We start from the raw sequence: 22,518 nt of genomic DNA on the forward strand, positions 1-22,518 counted from the left end.
CATGCCTGTAAGGAGTTTGGGCATATTCGGAAGAATTGCCCGAACCGTCGGGCGGCCAACTCTGCCTCGGAGGCACAGGGTGATACCGCTGGTCTTTTCTACGTTGACCCCCCTCTGGCTGTCCCTCTTCCCCCTGTTACCCTCCCCCCCCGTGCCACCGGCTGTGGAAGTTGCAGTTGAACACGGGGTGAGAGGTGGGTTCAGGTGTTGGGCAGGAAGGTGAAAAAGAAGAAAAAGCATCTGAAGGCTTCTCCCCCAGAGAAAGAGTCGACTGTTGGTGTTGAATCAAACTCGGAGGGTCTCGTGGCTCCTGAAATCCAGCAAGAGCCTGGGGAAGTCGGAGGAGGGGAGGTAGTGCCGGAGGCTGAGGAATCCTCTGTAATGGAGGTCAGTGTGCCTCAGCATATCTGCGGCCAGAAACGGCAGAGGGATGTGTCCCCTGAGACTGAGGATCAGGAACCTCAGGAGGAGGAAGAGGATTTACCCCCAGTAAAGACCGTATGTGCGGATTATACTCCCCCAGAGCTGGAGGATACCTCTGTTGTGCAGGGGCTCTCTGCTGGGGAGACATCTTCTGAACTTGCATCCTCTGGGCTGGTGAGCAGTGCCTCTGTAGAGGGGCTGTGTGAGGAGGCAGACTTGCCTTCAGTTGAGACTGTGCACTCAGAGCGCGTATTCCCTGGGGAGGGGCAAAGCCCTGTGGAACGGGGTCACCAGCGGGTATCAGGTCAGCAGTGGGATTGCTCTCCCAGATTGTTGCCTCATTTGAGGCCAAGTGTCCTGCTGAGGGTCGTGTAGTCCATGAGGGGAACTGGAGTAACCTGGAATCGCCATCCCCTGCGGCCAGACAGAGGGAGTGTATCCCGAGGGGTCAGGAGGGAGGGGACTCTCCTAGTGCTGTTTGCAGGGAAGGTAATGAGAGTGTGGAGTTGGGTAGGACCCAGCAAACTGGTATCTGGGATGTGGGAGGTATTCTGGATCCAGAGGCAGAGGAGCTTCTTCTGTCACTGGTTCCAGTGATGGGGTAGAGCCCTTGGTTGCATCTCCATTTAAGGTGAGGAGTCAGGTGGTCACATCAGGTGTATGACTGCCTGCAGGGTGTTGAGAGCTCTGGACCAGTGAGGAGAAAGAGGGGGACTCTTTTAAGCCTAGATGGCAGACTTCCTCGACCCCAGCACCGAATCACAGCCGGTCTCTGTGGAAGAGTTCCGGCAGTTTGTGAGGGAATACTGGAGGAAACCTTTCAAGGCCCAGTTGGCCACTGATCACAGGTCGGGCCTGGGAGGGGTCGTTCAGTTGATCTGCACGATCCTCCAAAAGAGGGGGAGGGGAGCTGAGGTGACCCGTAGGGAGTAGCGTCAGTTGGAGAGACCCCTGGAGTCCCTGGAGAGGGGTTGTAGGGCAAAGATGGGAGAGGGCTCGAAGGAGAGCTCTGCTCCTTCTCCCGGGGCTCTGGTGAGGGGTCTCAATAAGATGTGTCATGAAGTTAAGTGTTGTGACCCTTAACATCAATGGTGGTAGGGTGGCTCACTGCAGATTCCATCATCTTTCTGTCCTCCAGGAGGGGAGATAGCGGTGAGCTCCCTGCAGGAAACCGGCACTGTTCCAGGAGACGATCCACGTGGCTCCTAGAGTGGTGTGGGGGGAGGGGCCACCTCAGCTCCACTTCCAGCAAGGTGGGCATCTTGTTGGCACCTTTTTCCCCGCCTGAGGTGGTGAAGGTTCAAGAACTCGTGCCAGGCTGTCTGTTTCACCTCGCCATGCGTCAGGATGACGTACCAATGCATTTGGTAAATATGTACGCCCCTGAGCCCGGCCCGATGTAGTCGCACCTGTTCCGAGAGGGGTCTGCGTTGCTGGGGTCCAGAGATCGTAGCGAGTGCGTTATCCTGGGGGTGATTTCAACTGCACCCTCGAGGAGAGGGGTCACATGGTCCTCAGAGTAGCTGAGCATCAGTGAGGAAGTTACTAGAGTTGGCCGTGTCCTCGGACTTGGTTGATGTCTGGCGGAGCCTTCTCCCTGACCTCTGTGCTTTCTCGAGGAGGTACAGAGGGGGTGGGAGCTTGTGGATCGACCAACTCTACATCTCCAGGATGCACGTGTCCTGGGTGTTGGCTGCCTCCGAGCTCGGAGCACCATCTGGTGTAGGCGGGGCTGAATCTGCCGCCCGCACGGGTGGGGTCCGCATACTGGCATTTCAACAGCCGGTTGCCGGAGGACGGGCAGTTTCAGGATTCGTTCTGGTAGTGCTGGAAGACCTGACAGGAGGAGCGGGGGAGTTTCCCCTCCCTGAGGCTCTGGGGGGACGTGGGCAAGGCTGACATCTGACTGTTCTGCCTGGAATATGCGCGTGGCTCAACCAAGTGGCGGATGTCCGGGATCGATCGGCTCCAGAAGGAGCTGATTGACTCAGAGTCCCGGCTGGGGCGGACTCATGGAAACCAGCCCCTCTGGGATGAAACCAGAGGAAGGAGGAGGCACTGAGGCACCTGCAGCTTGAGAGGTCCCGAGGCGATTACGTGAGGTTGCAGGTCCAGATGCTGCAGGATCTGGACCACGCCTCGCCCTTCTCCTACTCTCTCGAGAAGGGGAGGGACGTCTGCAGTCATCTCGTGGAGTTGCTGGCAGAGGATGGCTCCTCCGTCACAGATCCAGCGAGAATTGTTGCGGAAGTCCATTCCTTTTACAGGGCTCTGTTCTATCCGGACCCGTACAGTGAGGGTGCACGCAGGGCTCTGTGGAGGGACTTGCCGAGGGTCAGCACTGGAGGGGCTGAGTGGCTCCGCTGTCTTTGGTGGAGCTGACCAATGCCCTCAACCAGCTGCAGAGAGACAAGTCTCTGGGAGTAGATGGGCTGACTGTTGAATTTCTTGGGCCTTCTAGGACAACCTAGGGGTTGATTATGCAGGAGTACTGGGGGAGAGCATGGAGACGGGTCAGATGCCTCTCTCGGTGCAGAGCAGTTGTAGCCCTGCTGCCACTCTGAGGGAACTGCCTTGCTTTTCCTGAGCACTGTGGAGGGTATGGGTCTGGCCTCATCCAGGCAGGGTGCTGCTGTGCTGTTTGATGGTACTCTGGCTGCCGGGGGACTGGTCCTGATCCTATTACGGTGAGTGTTAGGAGGGCGCGGGATCGTGGAGGGTCTGGCTGCAGCACCATCTGACGTGCTTGTCGGACCCGGCCTTGGGAGACCATGCGGGAGAGGATCCGCACAATCTCATGGGATACCCACCCTGCCCTTCCGTGATACTCCAAAGCATTTCTTGTACAGGGTGCTCCCGCCCTTTCATCTGCCAACCAGACTCACCTTGTCGGTCTGTTTTACCATTTGGTAGTGGGGACGACCCCCAGTGGAAGTTTCTTTATGCAGGGGTGCCTCCCCTTGATGGTGGAGACCTGGCGTGGAAGGTGTTGCATCGGGCAGTATCATACCACAAGCTTTTGAGCAGGTTCACTGACACCCCGTCCACCTGTCCATTCTGCGGGTGGAAGGAGTCAGTGTACCACACGTAATGGAGTGTGAGGGATCGCAGACCCGACCCTGTCTGAGTTTCTGAAGTCTCTGCTGCTTGCTGTGGTTCTGGCTGCAGTTTAGTCTGTGCGCTTCACCCAGCTTGGAAGAGGGTGGGGTGTGAGGAGGATCTCCTGTTGAGCTTGCTCCTGGGGCTGCCCGAGATGGGCATTCATGGTTCCAGATGACGGAAAGTGGATGCCTGCCCCTTTTCTGAGGATACCTTCATGCCCGGCTGTCCTTGGAGAGGGAGCACGCGGTTGTGGCGGACACACTGGGGGACATCTGGGATCGGTGGCCCCCCCCCCCCCCCAGGGTATTGAATGTCTAATAGGTGTTAGTAACCATATTTTAATCTGAGTGTACTCACTGTCTTGTAAATACTGTATTTGTGATGTAAATAAACTTTTATAGTTTTGTTAAAAAAAAGGGGTGGTACTGAGGGAATGATGCTCAATTTGAGGAACCATTTTGTGGAACAGTCATTTGGGTCACTCCTTTAGGGAGAATTCAGCTGGAGCCAGGAAAGTAACTCTTGACGTAATTAGAAAGCAAGCACTGTTGTTGGTGATGACAGTAATAAATAGTGAGGTGGAACCCAGGATAAATACCGTATGTACAAGGGAGTACCGGTAATTCGTCACACCACGTGGCTCCAGCTGCATGCAGCTCATCAGGGGCATCCTTGGAATAAGACCAGCAATCCCCAGGGACTCTGGCATGGATCTTCCAAAGCCCAAGGGTCAGTATGGTCACTGCCCAGTCTCCCTGCTTTTCCTCTGGCATTTATATGGAGGAATTTTCTTGTGGCAACTCCAGGACAAATGATCAGCTGGGGAGGCTCCTGTCTGGACTGTCTGATTGTGGTTCTGGGAATCCTGATTCTCCAGGGGATATTTCTCAGTGTAGTGCAGGGGTCCTGGGACAAGCACTACAAACTATTTCCTCAGAACAGTCCAATTACACGATGAAGGAAGATCAAGGGGATTTGAGCAATGCACACAAAATGCTGGAGGAACTCAACAGGCCAGGCAGCATCAATGGAAAAGGCCTGAAACGTCAACTCAGCTCTTTCCCTAGCTGCTGAGTTCCTGCTGTGTGTTGCTCAGATATTCAGGATCTGCAGATTTTCTCTTGTTTGTGATTAAAGAGATTAGCTTTATTTGTCACATGTATACCGAAACATGCGGTAAAGTATATTGTTGGCATCTAATCAAGTCAAAGAGGATTATTTTGGCTGCCCGCAAGTGTCACCACACTTCGAGTGCCAACACTGATGCTCACTCATTACGAACCCTAACCCACATGTGCTCACAACGTGGGAGGAGACCAAAGCACCCAGACGAAACCTGACTAGTTGCGAGAAAAACGTTCACACTCCTTACAGACAGTGGTGGAAATCGAACCCTGATCTTCCAGCTGCCACTGTAAAGAGAAATCCGCCACCAGATTTGGAGGCAAGTACATGGTAATATTTCACAATTCCACCCCCACAGTAGATGGAGTTAGTTCTGTCCTGTCAGTCAAGAGGAATGGAACACGTAATAGAATATGATTTAATGCTGTTTCTCAGAGCAGAAGAATAGATAGTAAGCACTTTGTGGAGATCTCTCATGGGAGAGCTTGATAAATCAGACTGACAGTCTGGTGTGAATCGAGCCTTGCTGTAATGAAACTGTAGCAAAGGGAGTGAGTGACTGGGGCTAGTGGAGTGAGGAACGAGGGCTGCACAATCCCACACAACCTAGGTTTGTAGTCAGTGACAAGCAGCACAAATCCAAACTTGCACCTATCTACTTGTGTTTTCATTTTGCTTAAAGAACCACCCAGAGTGGCACAGAAATGAAACTTTCCTGTGGACTGTGTTACATTGCACAGATTTCAGATCACTAATGTCTACGTTTGGAATTTGGGCAGTAATAACGATATTTAATACAAGAACTTCAGTAACAAGCTGATTCGATAGGTGCTACCTCTGACCATGCAGTACTCCCTGGTGATCGAAGCATCAGAGATCTTGGGATTGACACTTAGGTGAAGCTTCAACCCACAATATTTACTGAGCCATGGCTGAAAACTCATCTTGATAGTCAACATGATAGCTCCTCGACATGATCAGACCATAAGACAAAGGAGCAGTTTCAGTCTATTCAGCCCATCAAGTCTGCTCTGCCATTCTATCATGTGTGTTTTACTATCCCTATCAACCCCATTCCCCTGCCTTCTCCCTGTAACCTTTGATACCCTGACTAATCGAGAACTTATCAACTTCCATTTTAAATATACTCAATAACCTATTGAGTATACTGAATTCCACAAGATTCATCGCCCTCTGGCTAAAGAAATTTCTCCTCATCTCTGTTCTAAAGGGACATCCCTCTGTTCTGAGGCTGTGTCTTCTGGTCCAAGACTCTCTCGCTATCCATGTCCACTCCATCTGTGCCTTTTAATGTTCGATAGGTTTCAATAATATCATCCCATTATTCTTCTAAACCCCAGTGAGTACTGTGCCAGAGACATCAAATGCTTCTCATACATTACCCCTTTAAACCTAGGGATAATTCTCATAAAGCTCCTCTGGACTCTCTCCATTGCCAGCACACCATTCCTCAGATATGGGGCCCAAAAATTATGATGTCAAACAAACTGTATATGACACTCTTCTGAAGAATACAAATTGCTTGGTGTCTGCTGAGCTATGGTTGCAAACTTTATGAAACTACATGCATGTGGAAACAAGAAAGAGGAGCTTTGGAGCTGATTAATCTCCCTAGAAGAGATAGATAGATAGACAGATACTTTATTCATCCCCATGGGGAAATTCAACTTTTTTTCCAATGTCCCATACACTTGTTGTAGCAAAACTAATTACATACAATACTTAACTCAGTAAAAAATATGATATGCATCTAAATCACTATCTCAAAAAGCATTAATAATAGCTTTTAAAAAGTTCTTAAGTCCTGGCGGTAGAATTGTAAAGCCTAATGGCATTGGGGAGTATACTGTAATACTGTATATACTGTAGAATACTGTAGGCTGAGATTGATGGGACTCTAATCACGATGCTGAAGCAGAAAGGAGCGAGCTCGATGCACATGATGACCTACTTGAGAAACTCACTATTTGCATATTGGCAGAGTGTTACCTGACTTTGTCACTAGTTTTAGAGTCTTTCCCAGTCTGTGTTCAAGTTCACACATTTCTACAGGGATTTCAACAACTCTTCACATGTAAATGTAAGACCAGATCTTAACAAATTAAATCCAGTTCAACAAATCCAATATAAGTTGAGCAGTAAATTCGAGGGAGAACTGATCAACTGTGAGGCAGAAAGAGATTGATTCATTTATGAGGTTTCACTTCATAGAATGCTGTCACTAGCAGACAAGATCACACCCTGTACGTACATGGTCTCTGTCTGCCGTACACAGGACCAGACCCTGTACGTACAGTCTCTATCTGCAGTACACAGGATCACACCCTGTACGTACAGTCTCTATCTGTAGTACACAGGATCACACCCTGTACGTACAGTCTCTATCTGTAGTACACAGGATCACACCCTGTACGTACAGTCTCTATCTGTAGTACACAGGATCACACCCTGTACGTCCATGGTCTCTATCTGCAGTACACAGGACCACACCCTGTACGTCCATGGTCTCTATCTGCAGTACACAGGATCACACCCTGTACGTACAGTCTCTATCTGTAGTACACAGGATCACACCCTGTACGTACAGTCTCTATCTGCAGTACACAGGATCACACCCTGTACGTACAGTCTCTATCTGTAGTACACAGGACCACACCCTGTACGTACAGTCTCTATCTGTAGTACACAGGATCACACCCTGTACGTACAGTCTCTATCTGTAGTACACAGGACCACACCCTGTACGTACAGTCTCTATCTGTAGTACACAGGATCACACTCTGTACGTACAGTCGCTATCTGCAGTACACAGGATCACACCCTGTACGTACAGTCTCTATCTGTAGTACACAGGACCACACCCTGTACGTACAGTCTCTATCTGTAGTACACAGGATCACACCCTGTACGTACAGTCTCTATCTGCAGTACACAGGATCACACCCAGTACGTACAGTCTCTATCTGTAGTACACAGGATCACACCCTGTACGTACAGTCTCTATCTGTAGTACACAGGATCACACCCTGTACGTACAGTCTCTATCTGTAGTACACAGGATCACACCCTGTACGTACAGTCTCTATCTGTAGTACACAGGATCACACCCTGTACGTACAGTCTCTATCTGTAGTACACAGGATCACACCCTGTACGTACAGTCTCCGTCTGTAGTACACAGGATCACACCCTGTACGTACAATCTCTATCTGTAGTACACAGGATCACACCCTGTATGTACAGTCTCTATCTGCAGTACACAGGATCACACCCTGTACGTACAGTCTCTATCTGTAGTACACAGGACCAGACCCTGTACGTACAGTCCCTATCTGTAGTACACAGGATCACACCCTGTACATGTAGTACACAGGATCACACCCTGTACGTACAGTCTCTATCTGTAGTACACAGGATCATACCCTGTACGTACAATCTCTATCTGTAGTACACAGGATCACACCCTGTACGTACAGTCTCTATCTGTAGTACACAGGATCACACCCTGTACGTACAGTCTCTATCTGTAGTACACAGGATCACACCCTGTACGTACAATCTCTATCTGTAGTACACAGGATCACACCCTGTACGTACAGTCTCTATCTGTAGTACACAGGATCACACCCTGTATGTACAGTCTCTATCTGTAGTACACAGGATCACACCCTGTACGTACAGTCTCTATCTGTAGTACACAGGATCACACCCTGTACGTACAGTCTCCGTCTGTAGTACACAGGATCACACCCTGTACGTACAATCTCTATCTGTAGTACAGAGGATCACACCCTGTACATACAGTCTCTATCTGCAGTACACAGGATCACACCCTGTACGTACAGTCTCTATCTGTAGTACACAGGACCAGACCCTGTACGTATAGTCCCTATCTGTAGTACACAGGATCACACCCTGTACATGTAGTACACAGGATCACACCCTGTACGTACAGTCTCTATCTGTAGTACACAGGATCACACCCTGTACGTACAATCTCTATCTGTAGTACACAGGGTCACACCCTGTACGTACAGTCTCTATCTGTAGTACACAGGATCACACCCTGTACGTACAGTCTCTATCTGTAGTACACAGGATCACACCCTGTACGTACAGTCTCTATCTGTAGTACACAGGATCACACCCTGTACGTACAGTCTCTATCTGTAGTACACAGGATCACACCCTGTACGTACAATCTCTATCTGTAGTACACAGGATCACACCCTGTACGTACAGTCTCTATCTGTAGTACACAGGATCACACCCTGTACGTACAGTCTCTATCTGTAGTACACAGGATCACACCCAGTACGTACAGTCTCTATCTGTAGTACACAGGATCACACCCTGTACGTACAGTCTCTATCTGTAGTACACAGGATCACACCCTGTACGTACAGTCTCTATCTGTAGTACACTGGATCACACCCTGTACGTCCATGGTCTCTATCTGCTGTAGTACACAGGATCACACTCTGTACGTCCATGGTCTCTATCTGCTGTAGTACACAGGATCACACCCTGTACGTCCATGGTCTCTATCTGCTGTAGTACACAGGATCACACCCTGTACGTCCATGGTCTCTATCTGCTGTAGTACACAGGATCACACCCTGTACGTCCATGGTCTCTATCTGCTGTAGTACACAGGATCACACCCTGTACGTCCATGGTCTCTATCTGCTGTAGTACACAGGATCACACTCTGTACGTCCATGGTCTCTATCTGCTGTAGTACACAGGATCACACCCTGTACGTCCATGGTCTCTATCTGCTGTAGTACACAGGATCACACCCTGTACGTCCATGGTCTCTATCTGCTGTAGTACACAGGATCACACCCTGTACGTCCATGGTCTTTATCTGCTGTAGTACACAGGATCACACCCTGTACGTCCATGGTCTCTATCTGCTGTAGTACACTGGATTGCCACCTGGAAAACAAGTTATATTTTGTCATTGTTTTCAAATCTCTCCATACTTAACCTTTACAATTGCATGGAATGTCTGCACTCTCATTTCCAGATCATCAAATATAGAACAGTACAGCACAGTACAGGCTATTCAGTCCACGAAGTTATGCCAATATTTTAACATGTGCCAATATCAGTCTGACTCTTCCCTTGCACATCAGCCTCTATTTTTCTATAATCTCTGTGCCTTTTTAAGAATTTCTTAAAAGTCCCTAATGTATCTGCCTCTACCAGCACCTCTGGCAGCACATTCCACACACTCAACACTCTGTAAAAAAACTTGCTCCTTTCATCTTGCCCATACGTTCCTCCAATCACCTTAAAATCATGCCCTCTTTCAGTAGCCATTTTAACCCTGGGAAAAAGGTGCTGGTTGCCGACTCTTTGTATCCCTCTTATCACCTTGTACACCTCTTTTAAGTCATCTCTTATCCTCCTTCACTCCAAAGAGAAAAGACCTAGCTCACTTAACCTCTCCTCATAAGACATGCTCTCTAATCCCGGCAGCATCGTGGTAAATCTCCTCTGTGCCCTCTCTAAAGCTTCTATATCCTTCCTATAATGAAGTGACCAGAATTGAACATAACATACCAAGTGTGGTCTAACCAGGGTTTTACAGAGCTCTAACATTACCTTGTGGCTCTTCAACCCAATCTCTCAACGAATGATGGCCAACGCATCATACCCCATCGTAACCACCGTATCTTGCTCCACACTTGGCCTCTGGCATCTCTCTGATTCTTGTTACTCCATCAGTGACAGCTATTCCTTTTGGGTCAAACATAGAAACATAGAAAAACTACAGCACAATACAGGCCCTTTGGCCCACAATGTTGTGCCAAACATGTACTTACTTTAGAAATTACCTACGGTTACCCATAGCCCTCTATTTTTCTAAGCTCCGTGTACCTATCTAAGAGTCTCTTAAAAGACCCTATCGTATCCACCTCCACCAGCATTGATGGCAGCCCATTCCACGCATTCACCACTCTCTGTGTAAAAAACTTACCCTTGACATCCCCTCTGTACCTACTACCAAGCACCATAAAACTGTGCCCTCTTGTGTTAGCCATTTTAGCCTTGGGGAAAAAGCCTCTGACTATCCACATGATCAATGCCTCTCATCATCTTGTACACCTCTATCAGATCACCTCTCATCCTCTGTCGATCCAAGGAAAAAAGGCCAAGTTCAATCAACCTATTCTCATAAGGCATGCTCCCCAATCCATGAGCTGCCTTTCTAAAGTTCTCCATATTTCTTCTAAGATGGGTATTAAAAAAAGCCAGCTTTTATCAAAGCTTCTGATCATTGTCTGAATCACATTGTTTGGTGGTAAAATCTGGTTTAAGAATTCACCCTACGATATTTCATAAGGTCCAAGGTGCAAGCTATAGGTAAAATGGTGCTCTTGGTGACAGACATGAAGAAGAGGAAAGGGCTAGCAATTGTCACACTGAGATATCTGACTGTTGCCAAGAGTTTGAGGTACTTGCAGTCTTTGAGCTGTCCTGAGTCAGTGAGTCCACAAACCCTTCTGCACACTCAGGTTGATTCTGAAGTAAAGATAATCTGAAATGAATCACAGAAGATTCCAAAGGAAGTGCATATTTTTCCACACAGTGCAGTAAAGACAAGACTATATGGCCTTACTGCTGGTTCTCTTCAAATATTCAGCTGGTCCTCAAGTACTAGGTGTGTGGTCTCTCTGAGTTACAGAATTCCCCCACTCCCCAGGATGTACCCTCTCCTCATTACTTCCTCAGAGACGAGGAACGGGAGTGTGAAGACCCAGACTCAATGTTTTCACAACAGCCTCTCTCCCTTTGTCATCAGAAATCTGAATGGTCCATAAACCCATGAACAGTACCTGTTAGAACATTCGGATATAGCACAAGTATGGAGAGAGAGAGAGAGAGTGAGTGAGAGAGAGACAGACAGACAGACACTCAACAGTTCACTGACTGTTACAGAATTTAAAGGAAAAGAAAAACAAGAAGCACTTGGCCAACAGGCCGTTAATGAAAGCTCTCAAACTGAATTTAATGCCAACATCACAGCTGGAAGCAGTAATGAAATACTAAATGAATAACACTCCTTTCCAGTGTCTGTCAAAATGGTAGTCCTTTTTCCTGAACAAGGACAAGGGTAAGCAGGGAGAGTAAACATTGCTGTGCTTTTGGCCCAGTCTCGACAAGACTACAATGAAAAGAAAGGAGTTAAATATCACCATCATGAGACAGTAATTAGCTGGAACATTCACAAACACAATGGACAATCCTGTTGTGCAGTAGTTGTGACACTACTTCACTATTTTTGCTACTTTTTGCACTATATATATATATGTGTGTGTGTGTGTGTTAGTTATTGCAATTTATAACATATTTTAAGTACTGCACTGTACAGCTGACATACTGTATGTCAGTAATAATAAACCTGATTCTGACTCTGAGAGTTGTCATGGCTGGATCAGAGTACATCAGTGTCACCTGGTATGGGAAAGGTCACTCTAGCATCTACCAGAGATGAGATGAAAAATAATCAGTGACCACCAGTAATAGCTGGGATCCATCAGGGAGCAACCACTCAGTCAAGTGAGACTCCAGAACATCGAAGTGTAGGTCTTCTTTACTCATCCCAGCTGCTGTCTGCAGTAAATCATCATCTGATGAAGGGTCTCAACCCAAAACGTTGATTCCCCTCCATAGATGCTGCCTGACCTGCTGAGTTCGCCCAGTATTTTGTGTGTTGCCATGAGTAGAACCCATCAGTTAGGTTAATCTTCACTAAGGGAAAATATTTTCATCAGTAGCTAAGCAGCCATTCTGCTTTGAGATGAGTGGAGTTAGCAGATGATGAGTTAGCTGATATCTGTTTCCCACCCACACCCCCCCCCCCCCAACAGAACACTGTTCAGTCTATCCAGTCCTTCACAGCTGTTAAACATTTGCATTTCTTGTGTCTTCTCCTGGATTGATTTCTTCAGGGTGGTTTACATCGAGACAGCCCCTCAGAATGTAATCTCATTATGGTAGCCCCTCAGATTGCAATCTCATTGAGACAGCACCTCAGATTGCAATCTCATTGAGACAGCACCTCAGATTATAATCTCATTGAGACAGCACCTCAGTGTGTAATCTCATTGAGACAGCACCTCAGATTATAATCTCATTGAGACAGAACCTCAGATTGCAATCTCATTGAGACAGCACCACAGATTATAATCTCATTGAGACAGAACCTCAGATTGCAATCTCATTGAGACAGCACCTCAGTGTGTAATCTCATTGAGACAGCACCTCAGATTGTAATCTCATTGAGACAGAACCTCAGATTGCAATCTCATTGAGACAGCACCTCAGATTGTAATCTCATTGAGACAGCACCTCAGATTGCAATCTCATTGAGACAGCACCTCAGATTGCAATCTCATTGAGATAGCACCTCAGATTGCAATCTCATTGAGACAGCACCTCAGATTGTAATCTCATTGAGACAGCACCTCAGATTGCAATCTCATTGAGACAGCACCTCAGATTGTAATCTCATTGAGACAGCACCTCAGTGTGTAATCTCATTGAGACAACACCTCAGTGTGTAATCTCATTGAGACAGCACCTCAGATTGTAATCTCATTGAGACAGCACCTCAGATTGCAATCTCATTGAGACAGCACCTCAGATTATAATCTCATTGAGACAACACCTCAGTGTGTAATCTCATTGAGACAGCACCTCAGATTGTAATCTCATTGAGACAGCACCTCAGATTATAATCTCATTGAGACAGCACCCCAGTGTGTAATCTCATTGAGACAGCACCTCAGTGTGTAATCTCATTGAGACAACACCTCAGTGTGTAATCTCATTGAGACAGCACCTCAGATTGCAATCTCATTGAGACAACACCTCAGTGTGTAATCTCATTGAGACAGCACCTCAGATTATAATCTCATTGAGACAGCACCTCAGATTGTAATCTCATTGAGACAGCACCTCAGTGTGTAATCTCATTGAGACAGCACCTCAGATTGCAATCTCATTGAGACAGCACCTCAGATTGTAATCTCATTGAGACAGCACCTCAGTGTGTAATCTCATTGAGACAGCACCTCAGATTGCAATCTCATTGAGACAGCACCTCAGATTGCAATCTCATTGAGACAGCACCTCAGATTGTAATCTCATTGAGACAGCACCTCAGATTACAATCTCATTGAGACAACACCTCAGTGTGTAATCTCATTGAGACAGCACCTCAGATTACAATCTCATTGAGACAGCACCTCAGATTGTAATCTCATTGAGACAGCACCTCAGATTACAATCTCATTGAGACAACACCTCAGTGTGTAATCTCATTGAGACAGCACCTCAGATTACAATCTCATTGAGACAGCACCTCAGTGTGTAATCTCATTGAGACAACACCTGTGTGTAATCTCATTGAGACAGCACCTCAGTGTGTAATCTCATTGAGACAGCACCTCAGATTGCAATCTCATTGAGACAGCACCTCAGTGTGTAATCTCATTGAGACAGCACCTCAGATTGCAATCTCATTGAGACAGCACCTCAGATTGTAATCTCATTGAGACAGCACCTCAGTGTGTAATCTCATTGAGACAGCACCTCAGATTGCAATCTCATTGAGACAGCACCTCAGATTGCAATCTCATTGAGACAGCACCTCAGATTGTAATCTCATTGAGACAGCACCTCAGATTACAATCTCATTGAGACAACACCTCAGTGTGTAATCTCATTGAGACAGCACCTCAGATTACAATCTCATTGAGACAGCACCTCAGATTGTAATCTCATTGAGACAGCACCTCAGATTACAATCTCATTGAGACAACACCTCAGTGTGTAATCTCATTGAGACAGCACCTCAGATTACAATCTCATTGAGACAGCACCTCAGTGTGTAATCTCATTGAGACAACACCTCAGTGTGTAATCTCATTGAGACAGCACCTCAGTGTGTAATCTCATTGAGACAGCACCTCAGATTGCAATCTCATTGAGACAGCACCTCAGTGTGTAATTTCATTGAGACAGCACCTCAGATTGCAATCTCATTGAGACAGCACCTCAGATTGTAATCTCATTGAGACAGCACCTCAGATTGCAATCTCATTGAGACAGCACCTCAGTGTGTAATCTCATTGAGACAGCACCTCAGTGTGTAATCTCATTGAGACAGCACCTCAGATTGCAATCTCATTGAGACAGCACCCCAGTGTGTAATCTCATTGAGACAGCACCTCAGTGTGTAATCTCATTGAGACAGCACCTCAGATTGTAATCTCATTGAGACAGCACCTCAGATTGCAATCTCATTGAGACAGCACCTCAGATTGCAATCTCATTGAGACAGCACCCCAGTGTGTAATCTCATTGAGACAACACCTCAGTGTGTAATCTCATTGAGACAGCACCTCAGTGTGTAATCTCATTGAGACAGCACCTCAGATTGCAATCTCATTGAGACAGCACCTCAGATTGTAATCTCATTGAGACAGCACCTCAGATTGCAATCTCATTGAGACAGCACCTCAGTGTGTAATCTCATTGAGACAACACCTCAGTGTGTAATCTCATTGAGACAGCACCTCAGATTGTAATCTCATTGAGACAGCACCTCAGATTGCAATCTCATTGAGACAGCACCTCAGATTGCAATCTCATTGAGACAGCACCCCAGTGTGTAATTTAGAATGAGGGTTAAGTAATTATTGTAAAATAATGTGCATGAGAAACATATTCCAGTTATATTTTCTCAATCATATCACACCTCACTCCTTGTCACAGTTACCATCAGGTAGGAGGTACAGAAGCCTGAAGTTCTAATCCACCAGGTTCAGAAACAACTTCCTTTCAACCGTTTAGTTCTTGAACCAACCATTACATTTCCTGATCACCCCCTCAACTACAGCAACACTATGATTACTTTGCACTACACTGGTCCTTTTTTGTTCTAATTGGGTTATTTCTAGTGTCATTTTGAATAACTTTTGGATAATTGATGTTTTTTCTTGTATCTATGTAACTGTGGAAGTAAGTTTTACATTGCATCTGTGTATCAGTAGCCAGTACCTGCTGTACCTAATAAAGTGGCCTTTGAGTGTATGTTCATGGTTTTCTGCTGCTATAGCCCATCCACTTCAAGGGTCAATGTGTTGTGCATTATGAGATGTTCTTGGGCACACCACTGTTGTAACATGTGGTTTTCTGAGTTACTGTGCTTTCTTGTCCGATTGAACCAGTCTAGCCATTCTCCTCTGACCGCTCTCATTAGCAAAGTGTTGTTGCCTACAGAATAGCTGATCACTGGATGTGCACACCATTCTCTATAAACTCTAGAGACTGTTGTGCGTGAAAATCCCAGGAGATCATCAGTTTCTGAGATACTCAAACCACCCTGTCTGGCACCAACAATCATTCTACGGTCAAAGTCACTTAGATCACATTCCTTCCCCATTCTGATGTTTGGTCTGAACAACAGCTGAACCTCTTGACAATACCTGCATACTTTTATGCATTGAGATGCTGCAACATGATTGGCTGATTAGATATTTATGTCACCGAGGAGGTGTACAGGTGTACCTAATAAAGTGGCTCGTGAGTATGTGGATGCATCAATAGACTTGACTGTGGCATTGTTTTCTGTTTATTCTGTTCAGAGTGTTGAAAGCTGTCAAACTTGACACTAGCAATGTTTGGATATGTCACATACACATAAACATTGACACATATTCAAGAACTGTTTAGGAAAAATCATGTAATAAATGCAGGGAATTGATTTAAAATATTTAAACTTATTCATAAAAGATATTAAGATGCAAATAATAATTAAATATATGCAAAATAATCTGATCCAAAGACTGCACATTACCCAGCTCTTTGTCTGCACTGAAGTTAATGGAGGGTTAATAAAAGTGTGACAAGTGTAGCTGGTCAAGCAGGATGTTGACACGTTGCCACAGAACTGCAAGGGGCTCAGCATCAGAATGCAAAGAGCAAGGATCTCACACAGAGCCTGGGACACCCGCGTCAGCCTCAGATGGCAGGTGCCCTGAACGGCATGTAGTGCTTCACAGTTCTGAAAGCCCTGCTTTGCTCATGAGCTCTAGGGCTGTCTGTCTGAAGTTTGATTTTCTCCTGTGAACACAGGCTTTTTCTCACTGGGGCCACAGGTTCCTCCTGCATATCAAAGGCAGTTACTTGGCAACCAGAAACGACCCCTAATATCAAACCAGAGTGGAACTAAAGGAGCAAATGAGGAGATGGGTTGAGGGGATTGCACTGAGAGCCGATGGGCTGAGTAGCCTCCTTTATTCTGTAAGAAATATGAGGAATTAAGTGTGAGTTCACTTCAGGTATGACCTATGTGACAGAAATTTACTAATTTATGGTGAGAAACTGTACTGAGGAATTATGAACCAATGCTCTACTCTACACCTATGACTGTGTGGCTTGACACTGCTCAACCACCAGCTATAAATTTGCCGATGAAAACCGCTATTGTTGGTAGAATCTCAGAAGTGATATAGATCAGCTGGTAGAGTGGTGTCTAAAGAACAATCTTGCACTCATGTCAGCAAGGTAAAGAACTGATTGTGGAGTTCAGAATGGGGAAGCTGGGAGAATCTGCATTGAGGTCTCAGCCGAAGAAAGAGGAAGAACATGCTGGGAGTACACTCATTGAGAGGTCAGCAATGGAAAGGGTGAGCAGCTTCAAGTTCCTGGCTGTCAATATCTCTGAAGGTCTATCCTAGGTCCAACACATGGATGCAATTACAAAGAAGGTGCACCAGTACCTGCTGTGTTTGTCCAGCATTTTGTGTGTGTTGCTTTGAATTCCCAGCATCTGCATAATTTTTCATGTATATACATATTTCTTATTGTAATTTACAGTATATATCAGAGATATGAAACCAGAATGACATTTCTGCATCTACTTCTATGTAAACAAAAACTTATAGAGTCATGGAGTACTACAGCACAGAAACAGGCCTTTTGGCCCATCCTGTCTATGCTGAATTAGTAATCTGTCCAGTCCCATCAGCCCACACCCGGACCATAGCCCTCTATACCTCTCCCATGGATATATTTATCCAAACTTCCCTTAAATGCTCAAATTTTTACCCTATCTGTGCCCCTCATGATTTTGTATACCTTTATCAAATCTCCCCTCAATCTATTACATTCTAGGATATAAAGTTCTAACCTATTCAACCTTTCCCTATATCTCCAGTCCTCAATTTCTGGCAACATCCTTGTAAATTTTCTCTGCATTCCATCAATCTTGTTTACCTCTTTCCCATAGGAAGGTGTCCAGAACGGCACACAATATTCCAAGCTCGTCCTTACCAATGTCTTATTAACTTCAACATAACATCCCAGTTCCTGTACTCAGTTCTTTGCTTTATGAAAGCTGATGTGCCAAAAGCCTTGTTTATGACCTATCTGGCTATGATGGCACTTTGAAGGAATTACAGATCTGACTTCCCAAATCCCTGTATTCTACCACACTCAGTGCAACTACTGATCACTGTGTAAGTCCTACTGTGGATTGTCCATTGAAAGTACAACACTTCACTCTCTCAAGCCCATCATCCCAGCAATTCACCAGAATCCTCTGTCCTGAGCCAATCTTCCAAGTTGTCTCAAGTGTAGCCCAGCTTCAACGATCCTTTCCCTCCCAGGGATGAGGTCTTTACAGCTTCTGTTGGTGTTTCTGTAGTGCTGGGATTTTATGGGATGGGGTTGCTAGCCCCATGCCCACCCTTCCTCCTTTTGCAGCCGGGCTTGGGACCATCTTTGGCTGAGTTAAATCTCATCAGTCATTTTTCCAGCTGGTCCAGATTCCACTGCAAGCTTTGTTAGCCTTCCTCGTTGTCCGCTACACCCCCAATCCACAAATTTGCTGATTGAGTTTATTAAGGTTTGATGACAAAGAACAATAGACAGAGCAGTGATCCTTGTGGCATTCCACTAGTCACAGGCCTCCAGTCAGAGAGGCAAACATCTCCTGCCATTCTCTGGCTTTCATTGCTTTCCACACTGGTTCAGGAGCAAGATGATTGTAGGGTAATCACTATAGCAGTTTGACTTGACTAGGTAGGCTGAAGAGCTTGTTTCTGTGCTGAGGTACTCTATGACTTTACAGCACAGAAGGAGGTGATATTTGTCATGTTCATGAGTGTTGCTTAGGACCATAAGACCATAACATATAGGAGTAGAATTAGGCCACTTAGCCCAGCGAGTCTGCTCTGCCAGTTCATCATGCCAATTTTCCTCTCAGACTCAATCTCCTGCCTTCTCCCCATATCCCTTCATGCCCTGACCAAGAATCTATCAACCTCTGCCTTAAATATACATAAAGACTTAGCCTCCACAGCTGCCTGTGACAAAGAATTCCAGAGATTCACCACTGTCTGGTGAAATTCCTCCTCATCTCCATTCTAAAAGGTCATTCCCCTATTCTGAGGCTGTGTCCTCTGGTCTTAGACTCTCCCACCATAGGAAACATCCTCTCCCCATCTACTCGATCAAGGCCTTTCACCATTCAATAGGTTTTAATGAGCTCACCCCTCATTCTTCTGAATTCCAGTGAATACAGGCCAGAACCATCAAATGCTCTTCAATTGCAAGCCATTCAATCCTGGAATCATTTTTGTGAACCTTCTTTGAATCCTCTACAGTTTTTTCACATCCTTTCTAAGTTAAAGGGCCCAAACTTACTCCATACTCCAAGTGAGAACTCACCAGTGCTTTATAAAATTTCAATATTACATCCTTGCTTTTATGTTTTAGTCCTCTTGGAATGATTTCTAACATTGCATTTGCCTTACTCACCACAGACTCAACCTGCAAATTAACCTTTAGGGAATCCTGCACAAGTACTCCTAAATCCCTCTGCACCTCAATTTTTTCGTATTTTCTTCTCATAAAGAAAAGTCAACCCTTTCATTTCTTTCACCATAAACTTTGCAACACTCTATTTCATCAGCTGTTTCTTTGCCCATTCTCCTAATCGGTCTAAGTCTTTATGTAGCCTTCTTGTCCTTTTCCACCTATCTTCATATCATCTGAAAACTTTGCAACAAAGCCATTAATTTCATCATCATATAACGTAAAAAGAATTGGTCACAACACAGAACCCTGTGGAACACCACAAGTCTCTGCTAGCCAGCCAGAAAACACTCCCTTTATTCCCACCCTTTGCCTCCTGCCAATCAGTCTCTGCTAAGCCTTTGAATGTATTGACCAAATAATAATTAGATCTTATCTTCTTATTCCAGGATAATGGACCAAAGTTCAATACATCCAAAGAGCAGAGTGTCTGTCTCCCAGAGGTATGCCATGGTTTATATGTTTTATTTTATAATTTGATGTGTAGCTGGATGAGATTTATTGCAGCAGTAGATTCATTTGATGGTGAAGAAATCTTGGTTTGACCACAAATGTGTAACCTTTTGCTCAAGAAGGTTAAGTGGTAAGTGGAAATGAACAGAGCCACTGAAGACAGAAGAAAAGCTCACCTCCTGATACCACTGGGTATCCTAGTCTATATTGAAAACCAGAGTATCCAAAAGAAAATAACGGGAAGCCCTGGTGGAACATCCCGGGACACTTTCTGACAATGCCATCAGAAATTTTGAAAGAAATTGGAGATTAAAGCAGCAGAGTTAGTCAAACAGTTAGATGACTGTAGGGTAAACTCGCAAATCTAGAACCTTGGCAACAGCTGGGGAAACATATGGATGAAACCAGGATGAACAAGAGGCCGGAAACGAAGGAGTGTCATGTTTTCAGACAATTTTACAATTGGAGGTGGTTAATAATGGTCTTGATAAAGCTAGAGGGTTTATAACAAAGATGATTAAACAAATCACCAGCTGGTATTGGAATTGTATCAAAATGCCAGTGTAACTCACAGTCCAGGGAGCCAGGTTCCATCCTGATCCAGGGTCCAGTGGTTGAATGGTCTTTCTGTTATCATGGGTCTTCTCTGGATCTTCTAGTTAATTAAATACTGTAAATTACTCTCTATGCTGACTGAGGAAATAATCAAAGCTCAAAAATTTAAAGTTCAAAGTAAATTTATTATCAAAGTACATATGTGACACCATATGCTACCCTGACATTCATTTTCTTGCGGACATTCACAGTAGAACAAAGAAACACAACAGCATCAATGAAAAACTACACTCAAAGACTGACAAACAACCAATGTGCAAAAAGACAAGCTAAGCAAATAAATAAATAGGTACACACATACTCGACATACGTAATTAATACTGAGAACATGAGTTGCAGAGTCCTAATGAGGGAGTCCATAGGTTGTGGAGTCAGTTCAGTGTTGAGGTGAGTGAAGTTTTCCCCACTGGTTTAGGGGCCTGATGGTTGAGGGGTAAAAACTGTTCCTGGATCCCTAATAACCAAAGGACTGTTTTTGGCCATGTGTGCAGTTGAGTTGCGGTGGTAAATGGAAGTAAGAAAGGTGGAATTCTGCAAAGAAGAGCTAAAGAGTGATGCTTTTTCCTCTTACAGACGCAAGTCCCTAGCCTGAACCAGGACAAGAATAACGACATGGATAAAGTAACAAGCTACACCAATCCAAGAAATGGGAAATCTGCTGGTGTGAGTGTCCGAGCCAGTCTGGCATGGATAGCTATTTCCAGCTTCACAGTAACCATGTTGACATCATAGGAGCCCCAAGGAACCTAGAAGAATTCAGGTTTCCACATCCATCCTACTTAAATGAAAAATGATACCCCTGTGGAGAAAATGCAAATAAATTCACTGAGTTTTCAAGGAGAGAGAGAGAAAGAGAGAGAGAGGAGAGGGAGAGAGAGGGGGGATAAGTGTGATTGCTTCTGTAAAGATGTGTTGCCAATGAGTTGGTCCCCAAAGCCTAAGGCTTATCTTGGACACAATGCTATGAACGGACTGGGACCTTGTTTCTTAAAAGAGAAGGATAGAATTGCTGACTCTTCAAGCCTAACTGCTTGCCATGGCTCTAGTTGATTGAGACTGGAGATTTAGCTGTAACCCTGTAGGGCTCCAGAAATGCCTTGCAAGTTGGAGCAGCATTTGCAAGACACCAATGGCTCAAGTGAACGAATTCCAGTTCAGCGACTCTGCTGCAGTTATATATGGTCGTGTAAAACCACAGTTCTGTTTTACCGTGTGTACGTTTTCCCCTAAACCGCCCTGTGAGGAGAGGTGCTGATGTGTTTGAACTCTGTTTTTTTACACTTAATATCATTTATACCTAGAAGAATATACAACTTCTGTTCATGTGAAAAAATGTTTCTCTCTTTGTTTGCCAACTTTCTAGAACAGTGTTCTATGCAGTTGTAGCTGTTAATTCCTGCTTGCATAGCATTTGCAAGCTTCCTGTTCAATTATACTGTCAATGTATAGTGCATTATTTCAACATCATAAACTGGAATATATCTATACCAAAAAAAAACACACCTGGATGTCATGTTTTAATTTTGTTTATTGAAGTGGATTATAAAGAAGACAATATAACCTGTGGAAAGGTTGAAATGGAAAAGGTCTGTGGAATATCTTTAGGAATATCTGAAGGTATTTTTGCAGGGTAGATAACACAAAGCAATGCAGGAACTCAACTGAACACACTCTAGTGAAGCTGAATTCTGTAAATGTGATCTGACACACAGAGAGTAAAGTTGAGGTGAAAATCCAGGAACCATGTTTAATCCAATAGGAGTAGACAGTCACCTTAACCAACACTTTCAAATGCAGACCTTGAAGATCTGGCTCCCCTCTTCCTTCCCTTTCTCTCATCGTCCACTCGCCATAAGACCATAAGATATAGGAGCAGAA

At 45.2% G+C, this 22,518-nt stretch overlaps 1 protein-coding gene across 1 annotated transcript in view; it reads left to right on the plus strand.

Annotated features, from left to right (window-relative positions):
- The window catches only part of gfra2b (GDNF family receptor alpha 2b), a 383,259-nt gene extending 361,037 nt beyond the window's left edge, over positions 1 to 22,222 (plus strand). Inside the window, exons 8-9 of the mRNA XM_073062021.1 lie at positions 19,962 to 20,015; positions 21,214 to 22,222. Of these exons, the coding sequence (XP_072918122.1) occupies positions 19,962 to 20,015; positions 21,214 to 21,372 (213 nt within the window). The 3' untranslated portion in view covers positions 21,373 to 22,222. The remainder of the gene's footprint in view (positions 1 to 19,961; positions 20,016 to 21,213) is intronic.
- The last annotated feature ends 296 nt before the right edge of the window (positions 22,223 to 22,518 follow it).

Source organism: Hemitrygon akajei, chromosome 1 (assembly GCF_048418815.1).
Source record: "Hemitrygon akajei chromosome 1, sHemAka1.3, whole genome shotgun sequence".
Classification (NCBI taxonomy): Eukaryota; Metazoa; Chordata; class Chondrichthyes; order Myliobatiformes; family Dasyatidae; genus Hemitrygon; species Hemitrygon akajei.